This window comes from Lampris incognitus, chromosome 21 (genome assembly GCF_029633865.1).
Source record: "Lampris incognitus isolate fLamInc1 chromosome 21, fLamInc1.hap2, whole genome shotgun sequence".
In the NCBI taxonomy this organism is placed as follows: domain Eukaryota; kingdom Metazoa; phylum Chordata; class Actinopteri; order Lampriformes; family Lampridae; genus Lampris; species Lampris incognitus.
In genome coordinates this window covers 19,237,499-19,263,971 of record NC_079231.1, presented here as the reverse complement: position 1 = coordinate 19,263,971, position 26,473 = coordinate 19,237,499, and the positions used below count along the sequence as shown (strand labels likewise).

The window sequence follows — 26,473 nt, the reverse complement described above, 5'->3', positions numbered from 1 at the left end:
CTGTGTTACCTCTTCGGGCACAGCTCCAGGCAGGGCCGTGGTCCCTGGGCCCACAGGATGCAGCAGACCAAGCCCCCTCAGCTGATCCAGCACCAGCACTCCCAGCCATCAAATGAAGACAAACTTAGACGCAGACGTGGACAAAGACACCGCATGGACGGTACTGGGGGAGGCCGCCGCAAACGTGAATTCGTGCCACCATCTTCCCACACCAGAATTAATTAAGAGTAAGTATTCACTACTACGTTTCTGTGCTGTTAACCATTAGCTTTCGATACTGAGTCACTGGATATTAATAGTCTCGTATCATAAGTGCTGACCTGTACGTACTGAATGTACTGAGGACTTCAGTTATTCTGCAAAGCTGGCACATCTCAGAGAGCACGTGATGACTTGTTCCTATGGAATAACACATGTTGGCCCAAACTTGTTGTGCTGATACATCCAGTGATTCTGCAAACCTCAGACTGCATCGAATCAGAGGGATTGAGGACTCCTTCACTGGACGTAGAGAAACTCGAAAAACTCAAGTCACTCAAACGGCTTGAAACGCCGAATCAAGAAGACATCCGGACTCCAGGGTGTCTCCATGATTCAACGAAAACCACGAAACCTTCAAAACCTCGCACACAAAATGTCACTAGTGAGGATGACATCGGGGCACCAGGTCCGAGCTGTTGACCAAAACTGTTTTGCAGACCTCGTTATCGCTCGGTACTCCCTCCATGAATGTTGGGAATGCGACTGTGACTACGTTTCCTGGGATTCAACGAGGCTTTGAATCTCGCGAATCTCAACGGACACCTGATTCTTGGAAATTTGGAGTCGGTTCCAAATCAAAACCATAACCAAGGGGCGTCCGGGTGGCCGGGTGGTCTATTCCGTTGCCTTCCAACACGGGGATCGCCGGTTCGAATCCTAGTGTTACCTCCGGCTTGGTCAGGCATCCCCACTGACACAATTGGCCGTGTCTGCGGGTGGGAAGCCGGATGTGGGTAACTGTCCTGGTCGCTGCACTAGCGCCTCCTCTGGTCAATTGAGGACGCCTGTTTGGGGGGGGGGGATAGCGTAATTCTCCCATGTGCTACACCCCCCTGGTGAAACCCCTCACTGTCAGGTGAAAAGAAGCGGCTGGCGACTCCACATGTATCGGAGGAGGCATGTGCTAGTCTGCAGCCCTCCCCGGATCGGCAGAGGAGGGGCAGCGACTGGGACAACCCAGAAGAATGGGGTAATTGGCCAAGTACAACTGAGGAGAAAAGGGGGGGAAATCAATGAAAGAAGATTCAACGTTCATCACAGCTGAGGACAAATTTGTATTGTACCGCTGACTGGTTGCCAACTGGTTGCATGAAACCCACGTTTTCCTCATCAGTGGGTCACAACAGAACCAGCTCCTCTGTTGCTGCGGTCTTTCACAACCAAGCTAATGGCTTTTTCTGAATTAGCTGACAGCCATGTGTGCAAGAATGGCCCGCATGTCTCCGGCGATGACACGTTTTCGCCGAAATTTGTTTGGACACGCGCAAGTGGCGATGTTGACTTTAGCCGCAAAAATAAAATAAAATGGCGGCGACTGACAACGAGGCTCCAGCCACCGACATGCAGAAGACACGCGCGGGCTGGACTAGGATGGATGACAGTAGTCTTTTGTTCATTCATCAGTCAACGTTGATGAATCACCCGTCATCACTCACCCATCCGGTCTGGGGTGACATATGTTCTCTCACACACACACACACACACAAAACATACATGCACACACACATACACACATGCACACACAATGCATGCAGCCACACATGCATGCAGACACACACATGCACACACACACACACAAAAACATGCATGCACACACACATACACACACATGCACACACAATGCATGCAGCCACACATGCATGCATGCATACACATGCAGACACACACAAAAACATACATGCACACACACATGCACACACACGCATACGGACACACACATGCGCACACAATGCATGCAGACACACATATGCATGCAGACACACAAGCATGCAGACACACACACACACACACACACACACTTGCAGACACACACACAGACACACACTACCTTCCTGTTTACACACTCTCAGTCTCTACTACAGTGTTAATGAACACAGACGGTGACAGGACGAGCTTGAGGGCATTTTCATTGTCTGTCTGTCTGTTTCATTCAGCCTTCATCCCTTTATCCCGTTTCTATTTCTCCTATTCTGTGTTTTTCAAGGTGCAGGAGGCAAAACAAAACTTTTCTTTGCATTGTGTAAATAAACTTTGCACCAGATCTTAGAGGCCTGTACGGTCTCTCCGAGGCAGCGGAGGTCTCAAGACGACATTTACCACATTGATTTAACTGCAAGTGGACTGTTACAGGAGGCTTTTGCGCATACTTTGAGGGCTACAAAGTCGTCACCTATGCATTTTTGCCAACAATACAGATGTATGTGTGTGTGTGTGTGTGTGCGTGTGTGTGTGCAGTTCTCCGACACACTTGTTGATCCCCACATTCCAATGAGCGGCATGGCGAGAACAGCTAATCCAATCTTAGTACTCTCACTTGAGGCCTCCTTCACTTCCAGGTTACACGCCGCTGTTACAAGTGCACACACTACACAATCAACGCACATGTTGCACGCACGTGTGTCGCCGGCCCATCTGAAAATCCATGTTGCGCGCAAATTGTGTTTACAAGGTTGTACACTAGCAAGTAATCATTTCTGGCGTTGTTCTCGCGTCTTCCTGGTCTGATACAGTATATCTTCATCACATGACTCAGTGACGTCATCCGGAAGAGAAAGATAAAAAATAGACCACTGACACAAGTATCATATGCAAAAACATGCACACACTCACACAAATTAAGCCCTCTTCAACCTTGCAACCGGCTTTTCATAAGAGTCCAGGTTTAGCAGCTTTTTTTTTAGCTGGTGGTGTTTGTACAAGGGGCGGCAGAGAAGTAAAACAAACACACAATCGTCTTAAAGAGGATGTGGTGGCTCAGCAGCTAAAGAGACCTGTGTGCACCACCTGTACCCACTGTTACATGTGCATGTGTGCACCACCTGTACCCACTGTTACATGTGCATGTGTGTACCACCTGTACCCACTGTTGCATGTGCATGTGTGCACCACCTGTACCCACTGTTACAAGTGCATGTGTGCACCACCTGTACCCACTGTTACATGTGCATGTGTGTACCACCTGTACCCACTGTTGCATGTGCATGTGTGCACCACCTGTACCCACTGTTACATGTGCATGTGTGCACCACCTGTACCCACTGTTACATGTGCATGTGTGCACCACCTGTACCCACTGTTACATGTGCATGTGTGCACCACCTGTACCCACTGTTACATGTGCATGTGTGCACCACCTGTACCCACTGTTACATGTGCATGTGTGTACCACCTGTACCCACTGTTACAAGTGCATGTGTGCACCACCTGTACCCACTGTTACATATGCATGTGTGCACCACACATACCCACTGTTGCATGTGCATGTGTGCACCACATGTATCCATGTTACATTGGAATGAATTTTTCATTCAAACGTGCTGATTGTTTATCTTGGTGTTTTGGCAGTATCGCACTTTACTTTCCATAATTTCAATAAAGCACGCTGAGTTTAAGTGGAATATGAATCAAGTGGGGTAACGGAGGTCAGACCTGCGTCTGTGTGTTTATCTGCTGAACTGACCGTCTCTATTCTCAAGTCTGGCTGTCTACATGCCCTTCATCCCTTCTTGCGACAAGAAGTGCCCTCTTGTGTGTTTATCTACTTTAGGGTCTGCTCTGTATTTTTTTTTCCAGCAAACCAAAAAAGAGAATTTATCTCTTATATCCACCATGTAACTTCTGCAATCTGAGGCCTCGTTCAGACTGCTAGCCCAAATCCGTTTTTGGGTATATCCAGATTGTATCCAGGTTGATTTTAGAAAGTCCGGGGGGGAAAAAGAACACATGAAACGCAATTTTTGCAAATCGGATCTAACCACATTTGGAGGTGGTTTGAAATGTGATTCCAATCGGATTCCTACAGATGTGTTTCAGTCTGGGCGCACTGGTCACCCAAATCCAATTTCAAACTATCTCTCGCACCGTGCACCCCCCCCCGTGAAGCCCACATGACTGCAGCAGGGAACATCGCAGCATATACCAGCCTCCTGCATCACTCAGTTTGTCTGGCGCCACGGAGGAGTTCACCGCAACTTGACAGTGTGACTGTTTGACGGGCGAGATGATGGATCTCCATCATCCTGGTAAACCGCGTCACCAGCATACATAGTTACTCATGCCTATGTAGTTACCATAGCAACCCATGCAGGTAGGTTGGTGACGCCTGGACACACAAATCCGATCACTTGCAAATAACAGTGCGGACAGTCTGTCTTAAAGATCCGATTTGAGAAACAAATCCGATTTACCTGCAGCCTGGACAAGGCCCAACTCATCAGTGGAGCTTGCGCTAGCTAGCTAAGCCGGTGCAACGGATTTCCTTGAGCGCAAACCAAATGCAAGCAAATAGAATAAAGCTACTTAAGCTGACCACTGAACAAGGCCCAACTCATTGGTGGAGCTTGCGCTAGCTAGCTAGGCAAGTGCAACAGATTTCCTTGAGCGCAAACCAAATGCAAGCAAATAGAATAAAGCTACTTAAGCTAACCAGTGCATAATCACACACCGATACTCCACTGCAGTAAGTCATGTCTGTTCATCACGTCTTGTACCTCTTACGTCAGCAGAGCCTTGTCTTTGGTGTTTCGTACGTGATGTGATGGAGGCCTAAATGTGGAGAGGCTTGGGCTTGCAGATGTAAATGATCCATTTGCTTGGGGAGCTTTCCAAACGAAGACGGCAAATAAAAAGGCTCTACCACTGGCCACCCTTAATAGCTTCTCATAGTAATCAAATATAATATATCGTTTCATATATAAATACACATGCGTAATAGTGCAACTGCAAAGGATGCAATGTAAGGCAAATTGGGCCCATCAGTCATGTTGGGCTTAAACTCTCATTACTGGACATGAAATAAACTCTAGCAAGGTCTGCATATTTATAACCACTGTTGACAAAAACGATTCTAGTTTATCTTACAAATGAGGTAATTCAGTCTGATTTCATGACTCCCTGGACAACTGCCATAGCCCCCCCACCCCCCATAAAATAATCCACATTACTGCTAGAGCGATAAATTCTCTGCAAATGGAGCTTTGAAAGTTAAAAGCTTCACGGGGAAATTATATAACTCCTTTTTTTTATTGCTTATGTCAATACGTCACCCAAAAATACTGCAATATTGATTTTGTCCAATATCATTCAGCCCCGTGGGATATGCATTTTTTTTTTCTCTCTTCCCCCACAGCGAGCTCACGGGGGTCTGCAGCAGCGCTGAGCGAGTTGGAAAGGATTCACTGCAAAAGCACAAGGCAGCGTCCAGATGCTCGCTGAGGAGGGGGCACTGGGGGGGGGAGGTTATGCCGAGGTCTCCTGGTCAAAAGGGCGGCCTGCCTAATCACTGTGCAACCCTGCGCCTCACAAATCCTCGTTCTTCTGACCGTCTCTCCTCCTGTCCTGACTGGATCACCTCTTACAGTGAAGAATGCTTTGATCACCTCTATCTCTACGTTCACGAGAGCGCTTTATCTTCGGCCAAGAGCACCGCCGTCATATCGAGACCGTCCAAACGAGACCGTCCTGTAATACTTCTGCAAAAAGCACACCCGCTGCGTATTACGGCGCACAGACACAGGCACCGACACAATACCCGCACTCCAGGTCTGACCTTTGACCTTGGGAGAGACACCCAGAATCGGTTAATCACACGGCTGAGGTACTGTGACCCCACCGCCAACTTTGGGGGGGGGGGGGTTCCCTCTTTTTCTCCCCAATTGCACCACGCCAATCACCCCACTCTTCCGAGCCGTCCCGGTCGCTGCTCCACCCCATCTGCCGATCCGGGCAGGGCTGCAGACTACCACACGCCTCCTCCGAGACACGTGGAGTCACCAGACGCTTCTTTTCACCTGACAGCGAGGAGTTTTGCCAGGGAGACGTAGCGCGTGGGATGATCACGCTATTCACCCCCAGTTCCCCCTCCCCCACCCAAACAGGCGCCCCAACCAACCGACCAGAGGAGGTGGGAAGCCGGAAGGCACATCCGGCTTCCCACCGGCAGACACAGCCAGTTGTGTCTGTAGGGATGCCTGACCAAGCCAGGTAACACGGGGATTCGAACCGGCGATCCCCGTGTTGGTAGGCAACGGAATAGACCGCCACGCCACCCGGACGCAACTTTCTGACCGGCTGGCGACCCCATAACACTACTTAGATGTGGTACAGAGGAAAAGGAAAGTGGAGATTTGTGTTTTAACGCGTTAACATGACGCCACAGTAAAGGTTATGAACTCACATATCACACACACGGCTATGTGGTGATCTGCATTGTTAACATTTATGCTGAGGCTTTGTGCATACATGCTGTAACTATCTTGACTATTTCCCACCTGTTCTGATAATAAAGTCCAACTACACTGCCCCCCCCCCCCAGGTGCAAAATTGTGTTGTACGTCCAAAATTGCTCAAGTGCTATGTTGCGGCACGGAGCTGTGCTGCTGAGGTTGATCAGAGATCAGCCGTCTGAGGTGCTGAGACGCTCCATGAGAGTTCTCCATTAGACGCCACAGCCTGCTGGCGGCGCACTATTTCTGCTCTGTGGGCATGATTGTATGTTTGTGTGTGTGTGTGTGTGTGTGTGTGTGTAAGTTCATGGTGACACCGCTGAACAGCTTTTTTGTAAAATTCCGGTCCATTTACACCGTTTTTGCTGGCCCGGCACATCAGGAAGAACATGCAGTTACAGTCCTGCAAAAATGCTCCAGTCGTGATGTAATCCTCCGCACCTCGCACAGACCCACTGTGATGGACAGCCCTCTGCACGGCTCTCGTACAGCCAGCTGGGACGGGACAACTCCCGGGCTGAAGCAACCTCCCCGTTCAGCCTTCAGGGGCAAGGGAACCAAAGTCAGACCCGTGTCTGTACATCTAGGCTGCATCGTTTGCTGCACAGGCCCCCGTGCAGACTCCTGCATCTGGAGCCACATCGTCCCACAGCAAACTTGCACCAAGCCCCACCAGAACCTCCTCCCCCCCTCTCTCTCGCTCTCTCTCTCTCTCCTGCGTCTCCTCCACCCTGTTTCCCCCCCCCCTCCGAGCCTTCCTACCGTCTCCATAAAAAGACAAGTCTTTTGAGGAGGGCGTGCTCCTCGCTCGCTGTTGATAATAAAACAGTGCCTTTCCTCGAACGGAGACGAGGGGGAGGGGGAGGGGGAGGAGGAGGAGGAGGAGGAAAACAAGGACCGGCGTTGTCATGACGAAGCAGGACTGACGGCCAATGAACGCCGAGCTGCGGAGCTGCTGGACGCGGCGGTTCCAACTGTTTGTTGTTGTTGTGGTTTTTGCGCACGGCGGGGGGAGATTACGCACCGCCGGTCACGCCGGTGTCCGAATCGGAAACACTTTAATCCCCCGGCTGTAATCAACGGCGGGGGGGATGTAACGAGCACACGCGTGACACAAAGACAACGGCACACTTGTTTGCCGTGAAACACAAAGAAACAACACAACATAATCCGTGGACAGATGGCTCCGGAGAGTGTGCGTAAACCTCACGCGGATAACCGTGACGCAGCTTGACTTAAGCGTAAGTTGTTGATGTAACGCGGTGTCGCTTAATTGATTCTAGGGTGAGAAAATCTGCACCCCCCCCCCCCGTCACACACCCCCTCCCGTCACACACCACCACCCCCCCGGAGATAGCAGGTAGTGAGTTTTACGCACAAGAACACTGCAGAAGGCTGGATGTTCCTGACCCACATCCTGAGAACAGGATCATCAGGAATCAGGAACACTTTAGCTGTCATTTTTAAGGAAATATCGTCCCCCCCCCCCAGCCCACAGCAGTGCAACACAAAGACAAAAACACACACCCAAACTACAACAACACACACTAACACATATATCCAGACGAAACAACAACAACAAAAATCCCTGTTCAAGGGAGCGAACGCCAGCCAGGATGACTGTCGGAACTGCCGGTCTGCGTGGGCTAGCAGTTAGCTTAGCCTGCCCCGCTTCCGCGTCCTGTCAGACCGCCCTCGGTGCTTCCTCTTCGGGCGCAGCTCAGGGCAGGGCCGTGGCCCCTGGGCCCACAGGACGCAGCGGACCAAGCTCTCCCAGCCGTCAAACGAAGACACAAACTTAGACGCTGACGTGGACAAAGACACTGCACTGGGTGAGGCCGCCGCAAAACGTGAATTCGCGCCGCCATCTTCCCACACCGGAAGCGGACAGCACCGGAAGCGGACAGCACCGGAAGCATCTTTTTTTAATGCAAAAACTGAACCATTTTTTGATGGGCACCCACACCCACACGCGCCAAATGCAAACATTTTACGATGAAAAGCAGAGCAAACACACTTCTACACTTCAGTTGTCAATCTGCACATTCATTATTGTTGTAGTACCTCTCCAGTGGACAAATGCCCCCCCTCTCTCTCTCCCTCTCTCTCTCTCTCTCTCTCTCTCTCTCTCTCTCTCTCTCTCTCTGGGTCAGCATGTGCGTAAGAAAACCTTAATATAAATAGACTGGATGTGCTGATGACTAAAAAGTCGCATGGATGAATGATGAAACCTTTCCTCTCTCCACACACACAAACACACACACACACACACTTGAGTTGCATGAGTGCTGCACTCCATTACAAATGGCGCAACACTGGCGCAGACAAAAACACACACTTTGGCTGCAAAACGCTATTTATCTTGCAATCAGTTAAGGAATGGACCATGCATATGTATATTTTCACTCGGTGTGTTTGCAGTAATATGGATCCTCCATCTGTAAATGCACCGGTAGCACCGTCGGCGTCATTGTCTTGTTAGAGTAGATGCCATGCATTTCAGATGACACTTCTCCCGTGTTTTCAGACTTAACAAACCACACAAACACGCCAAATCAGCTCCCCTTCAACCTTGCAACCGACTTGACATAAGAATCGGGGCTTTATGGCCCCTTCAGCCGGGGCTGTTTGTGCTGGGAGTGGCAATGAAGTAAAACAAACATACCTTCTGAAATAGTCCAAGGTGACACATAAGAGCACTTTACGGAGAGAGGGGGACTTCATAAAATGTTTACCAAGCATTATGGACAAGCAAAGCACACAGAGGGGGGGGAGAGGGGGGGAGGAGAGGAGAGAGAGTATGAGAGAGCAAGAGAGAGGACAGAGACAGAGAGAGAGGAGTGAAGGAGGAGAGAGAGGGGAGAGACAGAGAGAAAAGAGGGGAGAAGAGGAGAGAGAGAAAAAGAGGAGAGAGGGGAGAGAGAGTGACAGCAACACAGAGAGCGAGACAGAGAGAGGAGAGAGGGAGGAGAGAGAGGAGAAAGAGAAAAAGAAAGGAGAGCGAGAGAGAAAGAGAGAAAGAGAGAGAGGCGAGCAAGAGGAGAGAGAGAGGAAAAAGAGAGAGATGGGGAGAGAGGAGAGAGAGAAAGAGGAGAGTAGGGAGAGAGTGACAGTGACACAGAGAGAGGAGAGGGAGGAGAGAGAGGAGAAACAGAGAAAAAGAGAGGAGAGAGAGAGAGAGAGAGGAGAGAGAGAGAGAGGAGCGTGAGAGGAGAGAGAATGGAGAGATAGGAGAGAGCGACAGCGAGACAGAGAGGAGAGAGGGAGGAGAGAGGACAGAGAGAGAAAAAGAGAGGAGAGCAAGAGAGAGAAAGAGAGAGAGGAGAGAGAGGAGAGCAAGAGGAGAGAGAGGAAAAAGAGAGGAAAAAGAGAGGGGAAAGAGAGGAGAGAGAAAGAGGAGAGAGAGCAGAGAGAGGGGGAGAGCAAGCAATAGGAGAGAGAGAGGGAGATGAGAGAGAGGAGAGAGTGACAGAAAGAGAGAGGAGAGAGAGAGAAGGAGAGCGAGAGAGAGGAGAGTGGGGAGAGAGAGTGACCGTGACACAGAGAGAGGAGAGGGAGGAGAGAGAGGAGAAACAGAGAAAAAGAGAGGAGAGCGAGAGAGAGGAGAGAGAGAGGAGCGCGAGAGGAGAGAGAAAGGAGAGAGAGGAGAGAGCGGCAGCGAGACAGAGAGGAGAGAGGGAGGAGAGAGGACAGAGAGAGAAAAAGAGAGGAGAGCAAGAGAGAGAAAGAGAGAGGAGAGCAAGAGGAGAGAGGAGAGAGAGAAAGAGGAGAGAGAGCAGAGAGGGGGAGAGCAAGCAATAGGAGAGAGAGAGGGAGATGAGAGAGAGGAGAGAGAGAGAAGGAGAGCGAGAGAGGAGAGAGAGTGAGAGAGAGGAAGAAGAAGAAAGATTTCAAAGTTTCTGTGTACATGAAAACAATAGACGGCGTTGGCCTAAAAGCAAGTAAGGTCAAGAGAGACACGGAAAGATAGAGCAGGAGAGAAAAACGGGAAACAAAAGGAGGAATTTGGCGGCTTGTCTAAACAGGCAGCTGGCTGCAGGGGCCGACAAGGGTCCCTGGATGTCTCCAGGAAGACAGAGCCTGCTCTGTTTGGTCAGCGACGAGAGAGTCGTGAACACAGACAGGTAGACGGACAGCAAGACAGAACAAGTAGATAAACAGACAAATAAGACAAAGTCAAAGGAAAGAAGAAGAGAAAGAGGAAGGAACCCGAGAGTGTCATCAATCACCTCATCAATACTCCCTTTGTCTGACGCCGTCTGCTTCCCTCTTCGGCAGCGCCAGTCGCATCGCAGCAGAGACGGTCTTAAGACTCTCTGGACTCATCATGCAAGAATAATAATATAAAAAAATCGCAACGCAAGCTCCAAAAATCAGTGACTTTGGCGCCCGGGGAGCCTCCTGTCCTTCTCTTAAGTTTCTCTTGTTGATCCCAAAAGTGGACTAATGATCGTTACCCGGCAGAATTGCCCCTATTAAAGATCCCTTTGACAATTACTAACACAAGCACGTGGACTAGCATCTGTGCATGATTCAAAAGGGGGGTGTCATCTGGTAACAGAGATATCGCTGCACGGTGGCGCAGTGGTTAGCGTTGTTGCCTCACAGCAAGAAGGCCCTGGGTTCGAACCCCGGGGTTGTCCAACCTCGGGGGGTCATCCCAGGTCCTTTCCGTGTGGAGTTCGCATGTTCTCCCCGTGTCTGCGGTGGGTTTTCTCCGGGTGCTCCGGTTTCCTCCCACCATCAAAAAGACATGCATGCTAGGGTTAATACTCCTGCCTGTGCCCCTGAGCAAGGCAATGGCAAGGCGAACCGGAGTTGGGCCCCGGGCGCTGCACGGCGGCTAACCACTGCTGCTAGCTACACGGCTAGGATGGGTTAAATACAGAGCGCAGTTGCCCCACAGGGATCAATAAAGTATCACAAAATCCCCCAAAAACTCTACAAGGGATTGTAGGGAAAACCTCTTACACCGAGTCCATGCTGCCCCCCTCCCTTTTTTTTAGCAGTTCTTGAAGGTGAAACATGTTCATTAATTTTCACCCAAAATTTGGCTGTTCCACACAAACCCAACAACCGGCTGGCAGTCCTGCAGAGTTTTACTCGAGAAGCATTATAAATTAATTACGACACTATCCGTATGGTTAGAGGGGAGAATGCCCCCAAAACAGATGATCCGACCATATTATGTTCTCGTTTCAAGATTTTGATGACGTCATAGGCGGTTTGATTATTCTTTGAAGCCGTACCGAAATTGAAACATTGCTATTTTCTAACATCGCTTCCTACTTTAGTCGTCATGTATTTTGTAAACTTTCTTTCCACCGGGGAAAAAAAAACAACAACAATATAAAAGGTGGGATTCAGCTTTTCTCTCAGCCGGTCTTTTTGTCCGAACCCCGTGACGTCATCGCGCTCGTTTACATACAGCCAATCGGATCAAGCCGTCAAATTGTGAAACCCCGCCCGCCCTTTCTTGTACCGCCCGCTTAAAGGTCGTCTCGTGAATATTAATGAGGGCGAGGCGACGCCCTACGAGTTCTGGAGACAAGGGAAAAATATGGACATGGGTATAAACAAAACCCCGTATTAGTCACTTACAAATATTTTTTAAAAAAAAGGTTGGTGGATGTTTTATGACGTCATGTTCAGTTTGATTGCTGACTTTGGCTCGACTGCAAAGCATAACACTACGTTGATATCAGTTGTTTTGAACTGTACTACTGTGGGGAGGGGCGCCGCCCCCCCCCCGCCTGACCCACCCCAGCTTCTGCAGGGGGGTCATTTGACTTATTTAAAACCATCTGAGTAAACCCAACGTCATCTGGCTAGTAGCCAAAGCAAACTGCATATATGGAAATAGAAAATCTGTAAATAGAAAGCCTCACAAAGCACACGAATTCATTTTTAAGTACTTGCAGCGACTTTCGGCACGGTGGGCCAGACGCCGTTATTCATGCTTCCACGCATCCCTGACAACTCAGAACGATCCTATTGATTTGGCTTGGACGTTGTCTTCACGCCTGAGGATGACATTCACATTAACGTTGTCTTTTCCAACCCCCCCCCCCCGTGTTTCTGGCAAGGCCGCCAATTTCTGCTGCCTGAAGAAGGTCATCCGTATATCACTGTTTGCAAGCCTAGTGAAATCGCGTAAATCTGCCGCGCCGCTCCCCGAGACAAACCCCCTTCTTTTCGAGCGAGGAGAAAGGAGCAATCAGTCCCGACACACAACACGTCTTGCTCCTGGTGGCGGTCCAGCAGCGGGGTGAAGGCCCCGACTCCAGCAAGGCCACTAGCCTCGCCCGTCACTACAAGTGGAAACGTTGGACCAAACGCATGGCTGCCCACCGGAGGGACGGTCACACACACACCCCGGCAACCCGGAGGTGCTGCTGCTGCTGCTGCTGCTGCTGCTGCACCTCCTCCCCTCCCTCCCCCCCCCACTCTCTGTATCTCTCTTTCTATGCATCTCTATCCATGTCTTTCTCCCTCTCTCCCTCTCTTTCTATCTCTCCCCCTCTCTCTGTTTCTATGCATCTCTCTCTATCTGCCCCTCTCTCTCTCACTTTCGCTCTCTTTTTATGTATCTCTCTCCCTCTCTATGTATCTCTCTTTCTATGTATATCTCCCTCTCTTTCTATGCATCTCTCTCTTTCTATGCATCTCTCTCTTTTTCTATGTATCGTTCTATGTATCTCTCTCCCTCTATGTATCTCTCTCCCTCTATGTATCTCTCTCTTTCTGTGTATCTCTCTCTTTCTGTGTATCTCTCTCCCTCTATGTATCTCTCTCTTTCTGTGTATCTCTCTCCCTCTATGTATCTCTCTCCCTCTATGTATCTCTCTCTTTCTGTGTATCTCTCTCTTTCTATGTATCTCTCTCTTTCTATGTATCTCTCTCCCTCTATGTATCTCTCTCCCTCTATGTATCTCTCTCTTTCTATGTATCCCTCTCTTTCTATGTATCTCTCTCTTTCTATGTATCTCTCTCTTTCTGTGTATCTCTCTCCCTCTATGTATCTCTCTCCCTCTATGTATCTCTCTCTTTCTATGTATCCCTCTCTTTCTATGTATCTCTCTCTTTCTATGTATCTCTCTCTTTCTGTGTATCTCTCTCTTTCTGTGTATCTCTCTCTTTCTGTGTATCTCTGTCTTTCTATGTATCTCTCTCTTTCTATGTATCTCTCTCTTTCTATGTATCTCTCTCTTTCTATGTATCTCTCTCTTTCTATGTATCCCTCTCTTTTTCTATGTATCTCTCTCTTTCTGTGTATCTCTCTCTTTCTGTGTATCTCTCTCTTTCTGTGTATCTCTGTCTTTCTATGTATCTCTCTCTTTCTATGTATCTCTCTCTTTCTATGTATCTCTCTCTTTCTATGTATCCCTCTCTTTTTCTATGTATCTCTCTCTTTCTGTGTATCTCTCTCTTTCTGTGTATCTCTCTCTTTCTGTGTATCTCTCTCTTTCTGTGTATCTCTCTCTTTGTGTATCTCTCTCTTTCTGTGTATCTCTCTCTTTCTGTGTATCTCTCTCTTTCTATGTATCGCTCTCTTTCTATGTATCTCTCTATGTATCTCCCTCTCTTTCTATGTATCGCTCCCTCTGTGTATCTCTCTTTCTATGTATCTCTCTATGTCTGTCTCTCTCCATTTTTCTCTCTACCTGTCTCTTTCTATGTATCGCTCTATGTATTGCTCTCTCTATGTATCTCCCTCTCTTTCTATGTATCTCTCTCCCTCTCTATCACTCTCTGCACCTCCCTACACATCTCTTCATCTCCAGGCTGGGTAACGCAGAATCTGAAATATCTATCTTCCGTGGAACAACAGAATATGACGTTCGTATATCAGCGAGACGGCGGACAGATCCTCCACTGATCCAAAGGGGGGGAAAAAGCAACTTTTTCGTTCGATCTTGCTCTTTTTTGTGCTCGATAATGCCTTCTCATCACCACTTCCATGAGGTGCAAGGGCTCTAACATGCAGCGCTGACCGGGTGCTGCGAGGCTGCACACCTCATGTGATAATGGGAAAGTCTCGCTAGATAATCAAGACACCTTGGCACAGTGCTGGGCCCGCATGCACTGTAAAGATGCAACGTGTAACACTGAGACATCCTGAGGCATAACACGACCAGTAGACCTGAATACCAGCAGAACAGTGATGATACTGATGGTACTGATGGAAACAAACTAAAGATCTCACGGTACCCAAACACTCCCCGGGTTTCCCATTCAAAAATCAGGAATCAGGAACGTTTATTTGTCATTTCATCCCATGCACCCGCGCACATGAAAGGAAATGAAATAAAGTTCCCCCCCAGCCCGCAGCAGTGCAACACAAAGACAAACACACATATCCAAACTACAAAAAAACTACAACAACTAGAAAACACATACATCCACTCTGACTGTCGGAACTGCCGGTCTGCATGGGCTAGCAGTTAGCTTAGCCTGCCCCACATCCGCGTCCTGTCAGACCGCTCTCGGCGTTTCCTCTTCGGGCACAGCTCCCGGCAAGGCCATGGTTCCTCAGCCCACCAAATGCAGCAGACCAAGCTCTCCCAGCCGAGCCAACACCAGCTCTCCCAGCCAGACACCATCGTCACACTTCCCCGTACACCACACGACGACACCAAAACACAGTCAACGCTAGGCGAGGCCGCCGCCAGACCGCCCACGGTGTCATCAGAACTGCCGGTCTGCACAGGCTAGCAGTTAGCTTAGCCTGCCCCGCTTCTGCATCCTGTCAGACCAGCCTCGGTGTTTCCTCTTCAGGTGCAGCGCCAGGCAGGGTCGTGGTCCCTGGGCCCCACAGGACGCTAAAGGACCAAGCTCTCGTAGCTGATCCAGCGCCAGCTCTCCCAGCCATCAAATGAAGACACAAACTTAGACGCAGATGCGGACAAAGACACTCTATGGACGGTACTGGGTGAGGCCGCCGCAAACATAAGTTCGTGCCGCCATCTTCCCACACCAGTATTGGGTGAGGCCGCTGCAAACGTGAATTCGCGCCGCCGTCTTCCCACACCGGAAGCGGGGAAAAAATGATTCAGACCGAATGAGTTGTTGTTTTTTAAGCCACCACAGCAAACAACATCTACAGGAGATGTTCGGCAAATGCGTTCTGTATTTGCCTTGTTGTCGTTTGTGACACTGTTGAACTACAGAGGTCAGGGTTCAACTAGAATTACACATAACACCTTTACATATATATGTATATATGCTTTCCAGGGTAACAGATCTTCGTTTCCTTTTTTTTCCCCTCAAAAGCTATAAACGGAACAAATTTCTACCCTAATGATATGGCTTTTTAATGATGGTCTTAATGTTTTTAATCTTCACGTTCGGTTTCCCGTGCAAACAACTTGGCAGACTTGCTCTGAATGATGGATGGCCCGTTTGCCAGATTCTGAGGTCCACTTTGTTTTGCAAGTACAAGTATAGACCGTCAAAAACAGCACGGCGGCCCAGCGGTCAGCACTGTTGCCTCACAGCAAGAAGGTCCTGGGTTCGAACCTCAGGCCGTCCCAGGCCCTTCCTGTGTGGAGGTTGCATGTTCTCCCCGTGTCTGTGGGTTTCCTCCGGGTGCTCCGGTTTCCACCCGCCATCAAAAAGACACGCATGTTAGGGTTAATACTCCTGCCTGTGCCCCTGAGCAAGGCAATGGGACGAAGAACTGGAGTTGGTCCCCGGGTGGTGCAGCTGCCCACTGCTCCTATACAATAGGATGGGTTACATGCAGAGACAAATTCATTGTAACCTACAATGACAAAATAAAGTGGCTTTTCTCCTTCTTCTTCTTCTTCTTCTTCTTCTTCAAATACTAAGAATGCACTAAGACATCCTCAGCACACTTTATTTGTCAAGATATATCAATAATGACTCAGAAGAAGGATGACCAGTGCTGGACTGGTGGCATCCCACCACCATCAGTATTTGGAAATTGTAGTCCACTGGGGGACATTAGAATAACAACGCAACACAAATTTACTCAATCAAAAGTATGAGAGCAGAGCTGATATGGTGATTGATGCAAAACTGCAAGACTGCCAATATTAAAGTCATAGGCCACTGCTTTTGCTAAGGTTGTCATGATTTGTCCGATTCAATCATCTTCAGTGTTTCCCAACCCAGTCCTCAAGGACCCCCTATCCTGCAGATTTTAATTGTAATCCTGCATAGATAGCCCTGCTTGTACTTGCTCAACCAATCATCTCACAGCACTTAATTAGGCAAGGTGTGCACAATCTGACCTAATTCATTGCTGATTGGTTGAATAACTACCAACAGGTGCCTATTGAGGGTTGCAGAGAAATTCTGCAGGATAGGGGGTCCTTGAGGACTGGGTTGGGAAACACTGACCTATTTCCATGCCAAAACAATGAGAGAAAAAAAGACAGGAGAACTTTTTGGGGGGGCGGGGAATCCTCCCCTTTTTCTCCCCAGTTGTGTCCGGCCAATTACCCCACTCTTCCTGAGCTGTCCCGGTTGCTGCTCCACCCCCTCTGCCGATCCGGGGAGGGCTGCAGACTACCACATGCCTCCTCCCATACATGTGGAGTCGCCAGCCGCTTCTTTTCACCTGACAGTGAGGAGTTTCGCCAGGGGGAGCTGGCACGTGGGAGGATCACTCTATTCCCCCAAGTTCACTCTACCCCCCCCCCCGAACAGGCACCCCGACCGACCAGAGGAGGCGCTACTGCAGCGACAAGGACACATACCCACATCCGGCCTTCCCCCCGCAGACACGGCCAATTGTGACTGTACGGACGCCCGACCAAGCCGGAGGTAACAAGGGGGAATCGAACCGGCGATCCCCCTGTTGGTAGGCAACGGAACAGGACCGCCACGCCAACCGGACGCCGCAAGACATGAGGAGTAAGTCACAGCAAAATGGGCGTAAACCTACACAAAGTGGCTAAGACACGTGCCCGTGGCAAGTTTATTTGGGGCAGGGGTCGTGACACCCCCCCCGCCCCCCCACACTAGCCAGAGTTCTGAATGGTTCAGGTACAGACTATACCAAGCCTGCAGCCCTTTACTGTATCCCAACAGGCGTGGCGATAAGAAACCCCAAACCCGTTCCGATAATAACCCCCCCGGACATACCACGTGTCGGAGCGTGACGTCTCGCCCAGCGTGGTAGCGGTCATCAGCACGCACGCCGCACAACGCCCCCCCCCCCGCCGCCGCCGCCACGCGAGAGACCGCGGCCTGCTGCGAGACTCGCTCCGCCAAAATAAACCGTATTGTTTCTCAACCCACGGGTTTTGCAGCTCTATGAGCACACCCCGGCCACAGAAACATCCCTCATGAAGGACGGCAAGACCACTGGAGCACTACTGACAACTGGTGAGAGGGGCTGGGGGGTGGGGGGGGTGGGGGTAGGGGGGGTGGGGGGGCTTGAAAAAGAGAGGGAAAGAGGCCAAGGAGGGAGAGAAAGTGTGTGTGTGTGTCCTTGAGCATGCTTCTGTGCATGTGCGCCGGTTTGTCAACGTATGTCCATGCGTGTGTGTGTGTGTGTGTGTGTGTGTGTGTGTGTGTGTGCGTGTGTGTGTGCGTGCGTGTGTGTGTGTGTTTGCACGCCGGCCCCGCCTGTTCCCACATCCCACTTGCTGCTCACACACAACCTGTTGCAAAGGCAGCGAAACGTCCAACTTCTGCAGACTCCGGAGCAGCGACTACCGTCTTTCCCCCTCTGGAATGTTATGAAAAATGTGACCCGGGTTTGGAAACGGGAACCGCTCGGAAAAGTGCTGAGGGTTTCAGTCTGAGACAGCGGTTCCCACACCGGTCCCCACAGTACTGACACCGGTGTGCTCGCCGGTCCTGGGACCGCGTATCCGTATGTTTTGCCCTTATCTCCTCCCCGCCCCCCTCGCCGCCTCGTGGTGTCCAATGTCACACAAAAAACAACAACACTCGGACTTCTAACACGACCCCGTAAGATTTGGTGTCAACAAGGAACCGCCTTCACCTCAAACCCCTCTCACCTTCGGTGCAGGAAACGTGTGGTCCTGTGCAAAACCCACTCCTCTCAAACTGTTCCATCACAGGAAGTCACTGGGTGTTAAGGCCCCTTTGCTCAGTTCAACTGCTGCTTCTCTTTTCTTTTTTTCTTTTTCGCTTTTGTCTCAGCAGACCAGCTCCGCTATGTGAAATATAGCTGCATGGTTAGTCATCACACCCCGTGCTGGAGAGAGGGAGTAAGAGGAGGTGGGCCATCGCGCCTTGACAAAATATACAGAGGCGCTGAATAGACGACGGAGAGGGATGCGGTGGATCAGGGGTGAGACGTTTGTGTCGGAGCTTTTGTAACAGTATACATTGGTGGAAGAGTGGGGGGGGGGTGTCACTGATCCATACCCATCTGCAGAGGTCTCAGCCCTGCACAACGGAACATAAACTTCAACCCTTGTCACACACACACACACACTAGAGCATGCAGGTTCCCACACAGACACACACAAACATCACATGGCTCATCAGTCCTCATCGGTGCGTTATTCAAGCTGTCGTTGCAGTGGGCTAATGGGCTGGCTAGGAAAAACAAATATATACTCACGAGATAGGAATTGTGCCTGTCGAGGAACACGGAGTCTCCCATGATTCCCAAAGTATCCACATATATAAACAACCCCCCCAAAAAAAAAACTGTGCAAAAATAAGACGACACCCTCCGGGGGAAGAAGAAGAAGAAAAAAAAATAACTCCACAAGTGTTTTGTGCGTGTGTATGCGTGTGTGTGTGTGCGCGCGTGTGCGTGCGTGTGTGTTTTGTGTGCGTGTGCTCCACTCGATGGAACGTGGTGCGAGCGCGTAAAGCCTCCTATCTTCCAAACACAAGTCGATTTTTTTTCACCTCACCCACCCACCCACGAGAGAGAGAGGGAGAGAGAGGCAGAGAGAGAGAGGGAGAGAGAGAGCGATCTCGAAATCCACCCAGCACTTGTCGTCTTCTACATCATCGCGTTCCCCACCGGCCGCCGCGAGAAACGGACAAGACGGGACACCGCGCGTGCCGTGCGTAACGGAGCCATTACTCTGCGCCCTGTCGTCGCCGCTGCTGCGGAGCGGAGTGGCAGCGGGGAGGAAGCGGAGGACGGAGCGGAGGGAGGCGGGGCGCAGGGGAGGAGGACCGGCGGGGCTGCCGGTGGGACCGCAGCGGGAGCAGCGGGAGCAGCAGCGGCGGCGGCAGCAGCAGCAGCTGTTCTCTCATTGACAGGAACATTCTCGATCCCAGAGTGTCGGGGCTAACAGCTGGAATGCAGTCGTAGTTTGCATTATTGGGCTGATGGTGATAAATCGTCATGTGTGCACGTTTTTTAAAAAAAATTTATTTCTTAAAAACAACTAAATAAACTGTGTTATGGACTATCTCTCTTTCCCTGCAGAAATGTGCTATAGCTATATATAGCTATATATAGCTATAGCACATATAAAGCTATATATAGCTATAGCACATATATATAGCTATATATAGCTAATTTTTATTTTCATTGTTTGATTATGCTTTGAGCATTGTGTTCCGATTTTTGAATGTCAGGATGTGATCTGTCATTCTTTTCGTATTTAAAACGCCATATTTGATTCCGTTTCTTGGCATTTTCATAGCAACAGCCGTTCGGTTTATTAGCGATCAGTATATGCTATTTTTCATTGGCGCCCACGCGTAACGGCGCATGCGCAGGAAATGCGTCACGTTTATCGCAAAGGACAAGAGAAACTGCATGTTTACGGTGCAAGAAGAAGAGAAACTGCATGCTTAAGGTGCAAGAAGAAGAGAAACTGCATGCTTAAGGTGGAAGAAGAAGAGAAACTGCATGATTAAGGTGGAAGAAGAAGAGAAACTGCATGTTTAAGGTGCAAGAAGAAGAGAAACTGCATGTTTAAGGTGCAAGAAGAAGAGAAACTGCATGTTTAAGGTGCAAGAAGAAGAGAAACTGCATGATTAAGGTGGAAGAAGAAGAGAAACTGCATGTTTAAGGTGGAAGAAGAGAAACTGCATGTTTAAGGTGGAAGAAGAAGAGAAACTGCATGCTTAAGGTGCAAGAAGAAGAGAAACTGCATGCTTAAGGCGGAAGAACAAGTGATGGCCGCTAAGTTACAAAGCTAAAAGTTTATCTGGTGTTTAATAAAGTTTAAAAGGCCTTCAGAATATATAAGCTGCTGCTTGATGATCTTACTATCGTGCCGGTGTTGAGCCAAAATGTGTGAAGGCTGTAAAACTGTGACCTGAGCGTGAACGACGTGATCCGGATCACGTTCATTTCGAATGGATCGCTGGAGAGTTTGAAGTTTGAACGTTAACTACTTGTGGCCACCAGGTGTCGCCAAATCCACCAAAAGCGAAGACATTAAGGATAAGCGCTTTAATAACCTGAGATGAAGATAAGATCTATTTGGGTATTTTGACAAACTTTGCTGTGGAAATCCAGATGTGGCCTGGGTCAGAACACCAGAGTTAAGGAGCAAACAAGGGGGCGGGGGTCGACATCACTGGGTTTGTGCAATGCTTGGTGTGTCCGAAGTTTAGTGTTGGGAAATGCGTGTCGGGACAGTTTTCCTGCATGCAGCCACATAAAAAGAGGTTTAAAAGACAAGCAGTGAGGGACGTGATGGCAACGGTACCGTGTATGAACTGGCCTCCAGAGAGAGTTTTAAAACGCACACTCAAACACAAACACGGTCGTACGGGGCTTAATGAAAACCATTTGCTTTTGCTCGGCACTCTTTACTCAGTGTCCTGCTTTTGGCAAGAGGAGCGTTCTTGTAAGCGTAGTATATCTGCTGGTTGGCAAGTATGACATACACACCCCTAAGCGTGCACACACACACACAAACACACACCATGCCACCCTATACTTGTGGGGACCCCTTTTTTGACTACATTCATTCCCTAGCCCTTACCCTAACCTAATCCTAATTCTAACCTTAACCCTAAATCCAAGTCCTAACCCTATAATTGACCATTTTCCTCATAGGGACCCATAAAATGTCCCCACAAGGTAGGTGGTTTCAGGTTTTTCTGTCCTAATGGGGACCCCTTATTGACTACATTCATTCCCTAGCCCTTACCCTTACCTTAACCTAATCCTAACCCTTAACCCTAAATCCAAGTCCTAACATGAACCATTTCACTCATGGTGACCCATAAAATGTCCCCACAAGGTAGGTGGTTGCAGGTTTTTCTATCCAAATTTGAACAGGCTATACACACACACGTACACGCAAAACCAGTTATACTTTTCTCAGTCAGATCTACTCATCCGTAATTCTAGTGTTCCCACAAATACAGACGTAGCAGCGTCTCGCTCTCTCCCGCCGCCGTGTGTGAGAGCAGCACAGACAGGCTACTGAATTCCACCGCTTATCAGATGATGGTTTAGCCATTTTAAGAATGTTGAGAAGCAGTTTGGAGTAACCATTACTTTAAAATCTGCTGACAACAGCTGCTAAAGACTGACAGAAAGAGGGGGGGGGGGGGCGACAAGATACTAATCTTGCACAGGCAGCGTCAAAAAAGAAACCCTCCCCTTACCCCGCCGCCAACCCCGGACCTGCTCTTAAAGAGGACGGCTCTTTAACAAGATGACGGGTTATCAGATTTGCTGCTTCTGTGCTCTCGGTATTGTTTCAAACACTGTCATAACTTCTCGTGTGCTGTCGATACAGTACTACGTTGGGTAATATAGAAACACTCGTTTGCTGTTCATCCATCCATCATCCGAACCACTTCATCCTGCTCTCAGGGTCGCGGGGGATGCTGGAGGCCTATCCCAGCAGTCATTAGGCGGCAGGCGGGGAGACACCCCGGACAAGGCGCCAGGCGATCACAGGGCCGACAACCCCGCACACACACACACACACACACACACACACACACACACACACACACACACACATACATACCTAGGGACAATTGTATGTTACCTAAGGATAGCTAAAAATTAGTTTTTATAATGCTAATTTTAGCCATGTTAGCTACCGAGCTTAAGTTGTTTTACGCATTTACACATTCTGACTGACTTCAATCATGAACATTAAATATTTATATATCGTAACACTTTACAACAACGTTACTCAATAAACAAAGCAAAAATACAGATAAGGACTGCTAGCTTGCTAGCTAACGACAAGCACAACCCACCTTCAGAGACATGCTTCTTCAGTCCTTTGCAGCCATTTTAACCATAGCCATATTAGCCATCTACCTAAATTAGCTCTGAACTGTTGCCCAAGTTAATATTAACTTGCCGGCAAGCTAACTTAGTTAACTAGTAAGTTTGTTAATACTTGTGATCGGATGACCCAAGATGCATGTTATTGCCATATGTGAACAGGGCCTAAGTTACCTTAGCTAACGGTAAGTCGTATCGCCACGCTGGAGCTCAACAACACGTTAGATAAGACATAACTTAACAAATATGACCTCAATTAACATCAATACAACTGTAAAATTACTTAACTGTAAAATTACTTTACTGTTCAGGCGAGCTTTAATCAACAATAGAGAGGTAAATGAAACTAAGTTAAAAAGTAATAAGTTTCTTGCAGGTATTCCCACCCTTATAAACAATACAGTGGCATAACGACCAAAACCAACGATCGGTTTCATAAGCAAATGTGGGCGTGACCATTAACTAGAGTGTCAATGGTCATGTGTACTATTCCCAGAGGATTGGGGAATTGTTGCAATTACAGCATTGTAAGATGGTGATTGTTATACTCTTAGACACCCCCCCCCCTCGGTTCAGGGATGGTCGGTTCCTCTTCACATAGATGGCCTCTTTGACTCCTCGTTCAAACCAGCGTTCCTCCCTATCAAGGATGCGTACATCCTCATCCTTGAAAGAGTGGCTGCTGGCCTGTAGATGGATGTAGACTGCAGAGTCCTGGCCTGATGCATTAGCTCTCCTGTGTTGTACCATTCTCTTGGCCAGCGTCTGTTTACAAGTCACGGCAATCCTCCTGGGACCTGATCCTTGGAGTGGACCAACTTCTGTCGCAGCGTCTTTTGGAGTTTGAAAGCAACTGAGACGTGGTGTTTGTAAAATGCACATCTCAACTGTTGCGACCCTCTCACCACGTATGTAATCACCACTGGTTTACGCTTAGGCAGCTGTTGTCCTTCTCCTCTCTTCAATCCGACCAGCCGAAATTGTCCGAACTTGGTCCACCCCAAGGATCGGGTCCCTTCAGCACAAACAGAATAATATAGTATATGCTGTTAAGTGCCGGGAGGATTGCCATGACTTGTAAATCGGGGAAACCAAACAGATGCTGGCCAAGAGGATGGCACAACACAGGACAGCTAACATGTCAGGCCAGGACTCCACAGTCTACACCAGGGATAGGCAACATGGTCCAGAAAGGTCCAGTGTGGGTGCAGGTCTTTGTTCCAACCAAGCAGTTACACACCTGATTCTATAGATCAACCAATAGTCTTGTTCCAACCAAGCAGCTACACAACTGATTCTATTAGTCAACCTATAGTCTTTGCTAAGGACCTTGACTTGTAGACTCAGGTGTGTAACTCCTTGGTTGGAACGAAGACCTGCACCCACACCAGACCTTTCTGGACCATGTTGCCTATCCCTGGTCTACACTATCTACAGGCCAGTGGCCACTCTTTCAAGGATGAGGATGTGCACATCCTTGATAGGGAGGAACACTGGTTTGAACGGGGAGTCAAAGAGGGTCATCTATGTGAAGAGGGAATGACCATCCCTGAACCAGGGGGGGGGGAGGAGGGCAAGTGTACATCTGTCGCCATCTTACAATGCTGTGATTGCAAACATTCCCCAACCCTCTGTGAATAGTACACATGGCCATCGAAACTCTAGTCAATGATGATGTCTATTTGCATATGAAACCGATCATTGGTTTCGGTCGTTATGCCGCCATATTGATTATCAGGGTGGGGGTACCTGCAGTCAGTTGAGACTGAAGAGGTCACTCAGATGAGTGATGAAACGTATCTCTCAATAAGCATTGTGTCCAGATGAACTGATTCAACTTCCTGTGATTTCCTTACCTGGATTATTGAGCATGCATCAAAACATAATGGGTTTCTTTTTCGGAGTGGGGTGGGGGTGGCTGTTTATCAGACAGTTTAAGTGACCGAATATGTGCTCATTTCAAAGTTGTGGTATGTTAAGATTCACATTCAGACTCAGATTGATTGCCAAGTACAAGAACACACAAGGAGTTTGAGTTGGTATGTTGGTGGAAGGGGGGGAAAAGTAGATAAAAGTGATAAAGTGAATGAAGGCGCAATCAACACCCGTTCAGGGTTGATCCGAATCAAAACAGAGAACAGCCCGACTCCCTCCATCTCCTCTTTCCACACCGTGCCATGGACACGTCTCAGGGGAAGTGAGCAGCACTCTAACATCTTTCAACCGGACCTCAACCCAAACAATTAAGTGTGAAATTCTGCCCCGCCCGACATGAGCCCATTTGGTGCAACCAGAGCCAACTGGGCTGAGGAATAAATGAACCAGTGTGTGGATGACTAATACAATAGCAATCACATGGCGTATGCTAAAAACGATGGCTAACCATCGTTCCAGAAGTTCTCCAGTCAGTCACAATGAATACCAGCGTAACTCAAACAGTATGGCTCGACTCTTTCCACACAACAGCTTGACAGCAGTTTGTTTTAGTGGCGCCGGTGCTGACATAATGACAATTTACAGATAATACCAGACGATAAAGGGGTCACGGGACCTCGTGTACGATGCAATGGGACGGCAAACTATCGACAGAGCTTGCACACGAACTCAATCAATACTCTTTTGACCCACTTTGCGTCCAGCAGTGCAGCGTCCCCTATAGTAGCTGCAGCGCTGATGGTCGATAGTGCATCTGACCACGAGACGATTTCACCGATGGAAAAGAGAAAGGCATAAGCAACCTGCCGCTTTCACATGAAAACCTTGTCCATCTAAACCACTTATCCTGCTCTTAGGGTCACACTGGAGCCTATCCCAGCAGTCATTGGGCAGCAGGCGGGGAGACACCCTGGACAGGCCACCCGTCCATGAAAACCTTGTATTTGCATTTAATGAAGTTTGCCAGGCAGCACGGTGGTGCAGTGGTTAGCGCGGTCGCCTCACAGCAAGAAGGTCCTGGGTTCGAGTCCCGGCGTTGTCCAACCTTGGGGGGTCATCCCGGGTCGTTCTCTGTGTGGAGTTTGCATGTTCTGCGTGGGTCTCCTCTGGGTGCTCCGGTTTCCTCCCACAGTCCAAAGACATGTAGGTCAGGTGAATCAGCCAAACTGTGCCGGCCCTGTGATGGACCGGCGGCCTGTCCAGGGTGTCTCCCCGCCTGCCGCCCAGTGACTGCTGGGATAGGCTCCAGCATCCCCACGACCCCAATTGGGATGGCGGCTTGGATAATGGATGGACGGATGAAGTTTGCCAACCAGCAGCCAATCCAACGTACTTTTTATTCTGATAACAATCAAAATAAAATTACAAAAAGAGAAATTTCTGAAAGTACCTGAAAGTATTTGATTCTAAATTAAAAAATATATATATTTCGTCTTCACCTGGTTGCATCCGCTAATGAGAGTCAGTGAATCTACATTCCTGAGAATGAGTAAGGAGATAATGCAAGCCAGAGATGGTTTGCTTTTCTTTTCTTTCTTCTTTTTTTGTTGTTTTCTTTTGTTGCCCTTTGACAGACACTTACACAAACAAACACGCACACAACATGGGTGGGGGAACGCCAGAGGACAGCCGTGTGGATGAAGGAGAGGAAGAGGAAGGGCAAGAAAATTGAGAAAAGGAGGAGAGGACAAAACGAGGTAGAAACAGGATGTGACTGAAGAGAAAGACAGGAAAGAAGGAGAGGGAGAGAGAGGAGAGAGAGGGGGGGGGGGGGAGAGAGAGAGAGAGAGAGAGAGAGAGAGAGAGAGAGAGAGAGAGAGAGAGAGAGAGAGAGAGAGGGGTGAGGAGGGAATTGATGGGAGGGAACATG

The 26,473-nt window shown here is 49.0% G+C and overlaps 1 protein-coding gene across 2 annotated transcripts in view; it reads right to left on the bottom strand.

Annotated features, from left to right (window-relative positions):
• Window positions 1-19,152, bottom strand: part of LOC130131335 (rho GTPase-activating protein 6-like) — an 88,300-nt gene extending 69,148 nt beyond the window's left edge. For both annotated transcript variants that reach the window (XM_056300993.1, XM_056300992.1), the window contains exon 1: window positions 19,054-19,152. In XM_056300993.1, coding sequence (XP_056156968.1) covers window positions 19,054-19,095 — 42 coding nt within the window. In that variant the 5' untranslated portion in view covers window positions 19,096-19,152. The remainder of the gene's footprint in view (window positions 1-19,053) is intronic.
• Window positions 19,153-26,473: the final 7,321 nt, after the last annotated feature.